Raw genomic sequence first — 10,724 nt, forward strand, 5'->3', positions numbered from 1 at the left:
CATTTTAAAATATATAAGAACATTTTCTGTAAGACATACATGATGTATATTATTACGCTTTTCAGTCTTAATTTATATTCTTAATTTTATTTTATCTATTTATTTTGTTGTACTTTTGTAGGCTTTTTCAATGCCTTTTCAGAAGGAATCACAGTAAAATTTATAAATAGATCAATACTCAATATTTAATATAGTTATTTATTTGCAAATACTGATACATTGTTCCTAGGAGACATATGAGGTCAGGTTCCTACAAGCCTGTGGTCACAACTGTTATCAGAAAATCAATACAAAACTTTGTTTTGTGTGCCTTTACGTATAGAGATACCTTGTTTAATATCTATTGTTAATTCATTAATACTTAACTCATGGAAACCGCAGTATAACTCAGGTGTAAATAAATCTCATTTGAAGATTTTTTCCAAAGGTAATCACTGCCTTTTCGTATTTAGGAACACTAGGTAGCACTTCATACGACACTGGGGGGAAGTTTAATTAGTGAAATCACCATTAAGCAGCATACAAGTGTTATTTAGTGGCAAAACGTAGCCAAACAGACTGTAATGAGAGCATTATTTACAATACAAGAAGAAGTAAAGAAGCAGAATGTTACCTTGTTCAACATCATCTGAAAATGTGTGGAGGGTCTCAAATTCTGCCACTCTACAAATATTGGTATTAAGTTTACAGGTAAACTTCAGTGAGTTAGGAGAAGTCACAAATATGGAATCCTCAAATAATGAGAATTTATTGTATTTACATACATACTATAAATAGCATGTTCACAAATATTTATAGTGAGCTATTTAAAATATGAAGCCTTAGAAAAATAGTTTATTAGATTTCTGTTGGAAAAACCAATTCTATATGACTTTATAGAGTGTTAGAAATCATAAAATGACAGCATTACAAACCATTATAGATTTTCTTTCTTAAAATATAATTGCATGAATAGACTGAAAACTTGCACACATTTGAACTTGTCGTGAATGTTTTGGGCACTAAAAACTTTTAGAATTTCAGGTTATTTTCAAAGTTGAATATTCCCAAGTGTTATTCTTTAAGATTCTTCTTTTGAAGCATGGTGTTATACCTCTAAGGAAGAAAATGGGTGATGCTGATATCTGTTGAAAGATGAAATATTCTTTTTTCCAAATGTTCACAGTGATTTCCGTGAAGGAAAAATAAGGAAGCTCACGCCTGGTGAAATGGATGAAATTCGAGACATATTATCCAGGAATCTGTATCAAATCCGTCAGAGAGTGAGATCATTTATTTATTTATTTACTTGTCTTTGGCTAAAAAATGTCCCTTGTGACTTTGTGATGTAATTTCTTACGTCTGCCTCGGTGGATCCCACGATGGGCATCTCCTCTTTTCTCAGATCCCCCATTCACCGCACCCCCATCTGGTCCAGGTCCCACCATCCTCTTGGACACGTAGCTAAAGCTTTCAAGCCTTCTGCTACTGGGGTCTTGGAGATAAGAAATACACACTGAACAGTTGTGAAGAAATGAGTTGATAGATTTTTTTTAAGGAAACAGCGTTATACCTTGGATTTCTAAATGTTTTGGATCCTCCTTGTTACCCATGAAGTGCTCTTGTTTCCGTCCTTTGTTGTATCTTTCAAGTTACTTCTCTCACTGAGTTTCCATTGCTGACACCCAGTTCCACTCGAGGGCTGATGATGTTGGTGATGTTTAGAGAGGGGGTACGATTTGCCAAGTCCCACTTCAGCGACTTGCTTTTGTCAATCCCTTTATTCCCATGACAAGCGATAGGTGTTGCTAACATCTCTACTTCACAAATGAAAAAGTAAACCGAGGCACAGGGAGTTGAACCTGGGCCACACAGGCTTGCCAGGGGTCTTCCTCATTCCTCTGGGGGCCATGCCTGCAGCTTCTTAGGCATGGCCTCCTTGAAGACTGCCTTCATTCTAGGTGCATCCTTGAAACCATCTTTTGTGGCAGCATTATCCTATTGAAAGTGAAGCAAAACAGTAGCCGTGGCTTCTTGGGTACAATATTTTTTCAAAACTTAGGGTCTCTATTTTTAAGCTCTACCAGGCACACCAGAGGGTGTGGAGTGACAGGTTCAGTCCTCCTCTTGGCCTGTGTGGTGCCCACTCTTGATCTTCCCGCATGGACATGTCCTGTTTCCTGTCAGCTGATTCATAGCCTCGAATCAAATTAAGTTTCTTTCCCCCGAAAAAACACCATATTATTTCTAGTCCTGCCCTTCAATGAGATAGAACTAGGTGTCAGTGATTTCGGCACTTAATTTTATATATTTTTTTCTTTTTTCTTTTTTTTTTGCTACACTTAGATGCCCAACTAGTTTATAAGCACCTCAAGGCAGCAGACAAGATAAGTCTTACTCCATGTCACCTTTGCATGTCTCCACAGTTCCTGACATTGTTGTGGACACAGGGATATTCTCATGAAGTACATGTCAATTCTACCAGAAAATGAACTTCCTTAATAATTATGATTTATTTCAGGAAACATATTTCTGTGTAGCCTATGAAACTAAAAACAGATGACTTGGACATCCCTAGTTTAGAAATTTCACTCTTCCACAAACTGGAACATGACAATTCCTGGTGGTGTTAACAACTTCTCAATGTGACAACCTAGTTGAATAAAGGATCAGTTGTGAAGTTAATCAAAAGGACATGGCACCACCAAGTGGCTCAAAGTAGTTTGTTTTTATATCAGTAATTCCTGTCCAATAGAGAATGTGTGAAAATGATCTTTTTCCCCCCTAGCTTTGGTGATGGCTGAGCTAATGCAAGGCAATTGAAGATAGACAGGGGCTCTTGGCAAATTCAGTCATTTTTCTAATTTTGAAAGATCACACTTTTCAATGAAAAACTTTCTTCACTGACTTTTATGAAAGACTGAATTCTTCCAGGACTTTAATTTTGTTTTGTTCAGTCTGCATGGAAGTTGTTACTGAGGTGTAAATCCCCACCAGTGTGGTAAAGTTTTGAAATTTCTGAGGGAAATCATCCATCTTTTGGTAAAGTGTCACTTGTGTGTTTTCATTTCAGACTTTGTCGTACAACAGACACAATTTGACAGCAGACACCAGCGAGAGACAAGCCAAAGAGATTCTGATCCGCCGCAGGCACAGTTTGCGTGAAAGCATCAGGAAAGACAACAGCTTGAATCGAGAGCGCAGGGTAATTGATATGGTGTCTCTGTGTGCAGAAGGCTTCCATGGGTGGAGCCAATCAGCCCATAGAGTCATTGACTCTTTTGATTGGATGACTGCTGAGGATTGACTCCCAGGAATTCAGGGGCAAAATTAATGATAAAAATATTTCTCCATGTACAGTGGCATGCACCTGTGGTCCCAGCTACTCAGAAGGATGGCTTGAATCCACAGGGATTCAAGGCCAGTCTGAGCAACATATTGAGACCTTTCGAGAGAGAGAGAGAGAGAGAGAGAGAGAGAGAGAGAGAGAGAGAGAGAGAGAGAAAATGACAAAATAAAGTCTCTTCAAATGTTTCTTGAACACCTATTACATGAAGACACTGTCATAGGCATAGGCACAGGGAATATATTAGTGAACAAAATTTACAAAGACTCTTATTCTTGTAAGATTTCTAGTATCCTAGAGGAGAATAGAATCAAAGTAGATTATTTGTTATGCTCAAAGGTGATAGATAGATACATAGAGATAAGGTAATACAGGGATTAGACAGTTTTCAATTTTAATCAGAATGGCTAAGCTAGGCTTCTGTGACTGGAAAATGGTATGATTTGAAGCCATATAACAAAGGGCATTTTTTCTGAGACATTGGTAGTTAGGCAGTTTTGGTACAAGAACATCATAGAGTGTACTTACACAAACTAAGGTGGCTAAAATGTCACTAGGCAAAATAATCTTAAGGATCAGTGTCACAGATGGGATTGACATTTGACCAAAATGCTATTATGTGGAACATGACTGTATTTGACTTTCTGGAGGGAGGTGGCCTAGATGCAAAGGGCAGAAGCTGGGCAAGCCCATGTGTTCACTGGGGAACTTCAGGAAGCCTGGAGTGGCTGGGGACATGAGCGGTCATAGTGCAATTTGCAGCAGTCCAGTTGGTTCGGGTCATTGCCAATAGATATGAAAGCCATTTTAAAATGTTCTGATAATTTATTAACATGACAGGCATTATGTCTTATTTTTAATAATAAATATTCAATATTGGGTCACCAGAGATTAAAATGATTATGTGTGAATAAGGAGATTTATCTTTTTTTCCACATAAAATCTAATGTCAATTAAAAGTTAATTACAGAACCTGTAGCAAATCTGAAGACTAGCATTCAGAAGTTCAGTAAATGAGATTTTGGAACATTTTTTGTTCTATCATTTTCAAGATTTGTTAAAGTAAATAAAACTTAAATAATACCACACATTTTATATACCTTCTTCCCCATACAGATAGGTTTTAAGTCTTTCTGGTAATACCTCATAAATAAGTGTTCCTGTAGATTTTCTTTTAAGAAGAATAAGTGGTTTTCTCATCTTGTTTCGAATGGTCCCATTAGTTCTATTTTTATTAGCATGGTTTGGGAAGGAATCTGGTTACTTAAAAGTACAATATTCCTCAAAAGTAATTTTGGAATGAAGAATTAAGATTTTATTTAAAAACCAAGTTTTGCTATAAAAGTTTTGACTTCTAGTATTACAATAAATACTATGTATGTAATCTAAACAAGGTTTTCTATTTTTCTTATAGGCTTCCACTTCAACATCCAGATATTTATCCTTACCCAAAAATACAAAGCTTCCAGAAAAGCTACAAAAGAAAAAGAATATTTCTAATGCAGGTAATGAATATAACCAGAGCAGAAATACTTTAGATTCATTTACTAATGCTTATAAAATAGAGAAATTTTCCTGCTGTTTTTCTTCGTTAAAGATGAGTTCCATCATTTTAAAGTATAAAATAATAACAGTGACCTTTTATTAGCCTTTTTGATTTGTATCAGTTATAAATATTTCAATTACTTATCTTCCATAATGATTCTTTGATATAGTAAAATCAAATATTGTCACTATGGAGTTATTGAGCAGGTCAATAGAAAGCTGCAGGTCTGAAAATGTGTGTTTAGTTTTACAATAATTCTAATATATTTTCATAGAGGCAACCGCATATTTTACTTCTGACTGCAGTTGTTAAAGCTTTCTCACAAGGTCTGATATCTCTTTATTTGATGGTAATCTTTATGTAGACCCCCAAGCTATTTTCTTTGAATCCCAAAAGTATATTAGGATTCCGTGTTATTCAAGTGTGGGATGTAACAATAATTAAAAACCCTTTGCTTTTTTTTTTTTTTCCTGCTTGTTTGTTTAATTAACCAAGAAGAGGAAAGTCTAAGGATTGCTGGTGATAATGGAGGGCGAGGTGAGAAATGAGAAGGGAGGGTAGGGGAAGACAAGGCCACAGGACTGTGTGTGTCCATGGGCTATGGTACCGCTGTGTCCTGCAAAGATGTTCTAGAATCCTAAGAATCAGCTCAGAGCCAGCAGCCCATCCTCTCAACTATCCTACCCACCAAACTCTAGCCCAGGAATCTCCTCCTAATCCTGCCTCCTCAGTTAGTTTAGAAAGTGCATATCAATGATTGGGTCCTTCATGGAAATGTAAAGGAAACCAGCAAAACTGTGCCTGAGATCCTAGAACGAGGGCAAGCTCTTCATACCAGCAGATGGCAATCTAACTGCCAGGGGGAATTGAGCCCAGAGGGGCCATTCCTATGGTGCCTGGGAGCACATAATCACCACTGGCCAGAGGACCTTAGTTGGAATTCCAGCTCCAGTGCTTTCTGTTAACCCAGTTACTCCATTTGTAAACTGGGTGAGCATGAGGATTAAAAGAGTGGTGCATATTAAAGTGCTTATGATCCCATGCCTGGCAAAATTAGCCTAGTGGACAGGAATGCTCTCAGGTGACAGATAGGACCTAAGCTTAAGTCAAAGCGAGCTTTCTGACTCCCCCCTTCTCCCCAGGGAGCATTAGTTGCCAGACCCACTGAGGTACTGAGGTCACTTGTGACACCCCTCTCCCCCCCGAAATGCTTGCTCACGCTATCCTTTTGCTCTGTGATAGATGGCAATAGCAGCGACTCAGACGTAGACACCGGGACCACCGCGCTTAATTTGCAACCCCGATCCAGGCGCTTCTTGCCAGAACAGTTCTCCAAGAAAGCCTCCCAGTCCTATAAGATGGAATGGAAGAACGAGGTAGATGGAGATTCTGGCCGAGGGCAGCCCATCCCGTCCCCAGCACCCCGCAGCAAAGAGGGGGGCACCCAGACGCCAGGCGTACTGCGCCAGCCCCTTCTCTCCAAGGACGGCTTTGGCCGTGGCAGGGAAGACAGTTTGACTGAAGACGTGCCACCCCGGCCTCCTCCGAGGCTGGTCCGCAGGGCATCCGAACCCGGAAACCAGAAAGCCCGATTTGGGAGTGAAAAGCCCTAATGGAAATGGCCAAGGGAGAGCAGGGGCGACTGACCCAGCAAAGCTGTGGTTTCTCTCTCCCATACCTGAAGCAACGGCGGAATCCCTTTAAAATCCCCTATCTGAATGCTGTCTTTGGATGGTAGAGTCAATAGTGATTGATGGGAAGAATGTTTATCCCAAGAAGGGGGAAATCAAAGAAAGTTTAGTCCCGCAAAAATCTCTTCTGTGACTTGTGGCTTGCAAATTGTACTCAATGCAAGACTGAAGGAAAAAAAAAGCGTGCCTTTAAAAATCGAACTTGAACAACAGAACTTGAAAATTTTAACACACCCTTGTTGGTGGAAATTTTAATATATTACATGTATGCCTCAAATTTTATTTATGAAAAAAAATATATATATGTCCATAGTGGGTCAGTTTTTAAGTGAATGGCACTAAAAGTTCCTAGAGCATCTTTCTGAGGGTCAGTGGTCAGTTTCTAAAGGGTGAATCCTAAGCTCAGGTAGAGGCCTCTCCCTGTGCTGAGAGCGAAGCTGTTGGACCTGTTGGTAAAGGAGGAGCAAAGCCCCAAACTGAGGCTTCTCATGACTAATGAATTGGGAACACAATCAGGTGGGAGTGATGTGGCTCCCAGCGTGTGGTCTAGACACCCCACACTCTTGTGAAACAATCAGAGTTACTGTTCTTAATTGTTCATCTGTGAATCATGTGTTTGGGGGTGACATATAAGTTCCATCTCCCCTTCTTTTTTGATATTTTTCATGGTGCAAAGAGAAATTCTTCCAGGGACAAAAATCAGCCTATTGTATTTGATGGATTTGGTGGCAGCTGTTTAGAAGCCCCACCCTGGAAGCGCTCCTGTGGCCAATGGTAAGGAGATAGGGTAGCACCTGCTTATCATTAGGTGGTGGTGGGTTTTACATTGTGCAATACTGGGAGGAGGATGCAGATGATTCCTTTCACACCCATCTATGGCCACCTGCTTTAATAGAATTTTTCTGTAGAACATTCTAGAATTTGGAGCCCAGGTCAAGCAGACAAAGATGAATGTTTTTAAAAACAGTATTCTAATGTTTAATAGATTGGTAAGATTCCAGGCTTTGACTTTTGTTCAGGAAGCACTTTGGAGAATGTGGGAATCCTATTTTTTTTTTCCTTTTTTGCACTAATCTATAATTTACCTCTTCACTTTCAGTAATGCAATGACTCAAATTCTTCATATACAATTGGATTCTACTCATTGGAGTACTTTTTAGAAGTAGGGCAGAAGGAAGTGGAATGTAATCATTAAGGAATATTTGAATCTCTGTCTCTTAAACTGCAGATTTTATTGAATTGTCACTCCCCCCCCCCCGAATAATCCCTCTTTAAAATTTACCTGCGACAAGACTCTACATTTCTGGGCTTAGATATTAAATGAAGCCATTCATATACTTTCTTGGTTTCATATTAGAAACTTTCCACACCCAGCAAAGGGTACAAGTGGCCAAAGTATGACAGGGGGAGGAACATGAATAAATTAAACAGAAAGAGACAGTCCTCAGCAGCCCTTCTGCAGCCCCTCCTCCACCCCCATCAACATGGAGAAAACGTCTTTCCTTGTTTCTTATGTTCTAAAATCTGGGAATACTGCAGGTGGCTTACATGAGACAGGGAGGAGGGTACAGAAGAGTCAGGTTTGTAAGAGCACAAGTCTTTCCCAGCAAACCTAGGCTGGTCAGTGGAAAGCAATGGAGAAGGCAATCTGAAAGCCACAAGCCTAGGACTCTGTGCCAAAAATCTGAATTTTAAATGAAAATATTAATATCAAAATATACATTCCTTCTACTGAAAAGAAATGTAAAAGGATGCAGAATTTTATTATAGAAATGTAATTCATCGAGAGATGTGATGTGTGTTTTTGAGAATGCCAAGGGTGAATTTTTCATAATACTTAATTTTTGAAATCTGCAAAAGAAGGTAGAAATTGAAAATGACCTTTAAAAATAAATGTCCTGGTTTCTATGTTCATGAACATTATACTTGAGTTTAATTTTCTGGAATGAAGGAGAAAACATGAAAAAAAAAGTAAAAGTCAAATAAAGAGTTTGAACGATATTGTATAGATTTCTGGAAAAGAGTACTGGAGTCATTTTATCTTAATTATTATCTGTTTAATTATTTTTATTCATTGAATGGCAAAGGTAATAAAAATAAATTTGACTTCAGCTTTTTCTCTAACTTTTTATTTTTGGGGAGGGTAGTTTTTGAATTTTAACCTCTGAAAGGAGACAGTATGGACATGAGCCCTTGTAAATACCACACCACTTAACTTCTAGAGTGTAGAAAGAGCCCCAGTCCTTTGTAAATGACTCCCTTAGTTCAAACAATGCCTAATCCAAAGTTCCAACACGTTTGTAGCATTTGGGTAGGTTTTCTCTGTGTGTTGTAACAAAATTTGAACTATCTATAGATAGTGAAAAGTCAGGGCTTAATGCTCTCTATATGAAGCTAAGGGGTGACTGTTGAGAATAGTTATGCCAGCCATGAAACTAGAATCAGCACCAAAATCTGTAAAGTATGTGTCTTGTGTCTGTGGATGGATGAAATTTCAACTTTTGCTAATAGTGAGGGGTTGCCATCTTACCAAGATGTTGGGTGTTTGTGCATATAAAGAGGGTAGAGAAACACAGTTACTGAGCAAGTTTTGTACTGCCTGCCCACAAATCATGTTGATGTTAAAACTGGCTTTCATAATCAAAATGACGAGAACTAATATTTTGAGTAATTCTGAGCGTGCATTGGAATTTATTCTTTAAAGAGTGATTGAAAAGATGATTTTGTCCAAATGAAGTAGCTGCTTGCATTATCAGCCTGGGGCTAGAACACTCTTCAATTGTGGGTTCCAGGACACCCTGAGGATGCCGAAATCTGCCCATGTTCAAGTACCTTATAATTAATGGCAGAGTGTTTGTATACAAACCTGCTTTAAGCCATCTCCAGCTTACTTACAGACCTCATACAGTGTAAATACTGCACCAATTGTTGTTATACTGTATTGTTTTTAAGGTATAGTGACAAAATCTACTGGTTCAATACAGATTTTGTTTTTAATATTTTCTACCCTGAGTTGGTTGAATCTGTGGGATGTGGCACATGCAGACATGAAGTGGGTAGGCTTTGCTTTTCTCCCTGAAAGCTTAGGACCCAGAACCAGGCTGATGACCCCCATTTTCATTTTATGTTTTCTTCATTTTTAGAACAAAGTGTGTGTATAGCTCATTGCTACTTTCTATCCCACTTTTCAACCAAGCCCTTTCTTCCATTTCTTTCCATTTGGCTGTGTGGCAGTCACCACGACTCTTTGTTCCTGGTAAAGGACACTTTCTTTCAAAATTCCTGATGTCATCCACTTTACATCTAGCTGATGCCCTCAAACCAGCTCAAGGAACATAACCTCGTTTTTGTTTTTTTGGGGTGTGTGTGTGTGTGTGTGTGTTTCTGTAATGTTACACAGGTATATCGTTTTAAAAATCTTTTTTTTTCTTCTAATTTTCTGCCATTTTTCAATTAAAATTCTTTCTACCTACCTCTAAACATAGTTGATATATTTTGGTTCAGTTCTCTTACCTTTTCTTCTGGGTCTAGAGATAACTACCCAGAAAGTGGATAATCACATTTTAAATCTGCATAGCACGTGGATCATTTTGAGCAGCTCAAAACCTACTTCAAGTCTGTGCAGGATGTTACAGAGGCTTCCTGGGAATCTGCATCCTCATACTGCAGAACGCTAGAAACACTGCTCCAGGAGACACCAGGCAGATGGAGCAAAAGAGACAGCAGCGGTGACTTTTCTTGATTTTTTAACTCGGGGACAAAATAAATATTCAAATTTTTCTCCTTCATTGACTCCTGTTGAGTCATAAATATGACTGGTAACTAAATCTCTAATTTAAATGAGATTCTTTACATCCAATTATTTTGCTTGCCAAACCAAACTTTTGTATAAGTACACTGATAAAGGAAATCTTCCCCAGTTTCTGTGAAAATTTTTGCATAAGTTTAAATATAAAGTTACATGTAAACATTTAATTAATCCCTCATGGATAAAATAATATATCATAAGAAACTAGAGCAGTCCCATAAATTCCAATTTTTATATTGATGTGTCAAATCACTCTCATTCATAATAAATGGGGTCATGATGGGTGGAACTCATGGAAGTTAAGAATTTTAGAGTATTAAAAATCTTCAATTCTGTTAGTTCCAAATGCATATA

The 10,724-nt window shown here is 38.3% G+C and overlaps 1 protein-coding gene across 2 annotated transcripts in view; it reads left to right on the forward strand.

Annotated features, from left to right (window-relative positions):
* Window positions 1-8,673, forward strand: part of Slc9a2 (solute carrier family 9 member A2) — a 91,913-nt gene extending 83,240 nt beyond the window's left edge. The window contains exons 9-13 of one of the 2 annotated variants that reach the window (XM_046420130.2): window positions 1,166-1,262; window positions 3,053-3,184; window positions 4,740-4,830; window positions 5,367-5,408; window positions 6,114-8,673. In XM_046420130.2, the coding sequence (XP_046276086.1) occupies window positions 1,166-1,262; window positions 3,053-3,184; window positions 4,740-4,830; window positions 5,367-5,408; window positions 6,114-6,484 (733 nt within the window). In that variant the 3' untranslated portion in view covers window positions 6,485-8,673. The remainder of the gene's footprint in view (window positions 1-1,165; window positions 1,263-3,052; window positions 3,185-4,739; window positions 4,831-5,366; window positions 5,409-6,113) is intronic. The other variant, XM_046420131.2, reaches the window with a different exon arrangement.
* Window positions 8,674-10,724: the final 2,051 nt, after the last annotated feature.

The sequence above is a fragment of the Marmota monax genome, unplaced genomic scaffold, assembly GCF_021218885.2.
Source record: "Marmota monax isolate L192 unplaced genomic scaffold, Marmota_monax_Labrador192_F-V1.1 WCK01_AAM20220418_F8-fsc00178, whole genome shotgun sequence".
Lineage (NCBI taxonomy): Eukaryota > Metazoa > Chordata > Mammalia > Rodentia > Sciuridae > Marmota > Marmota monax.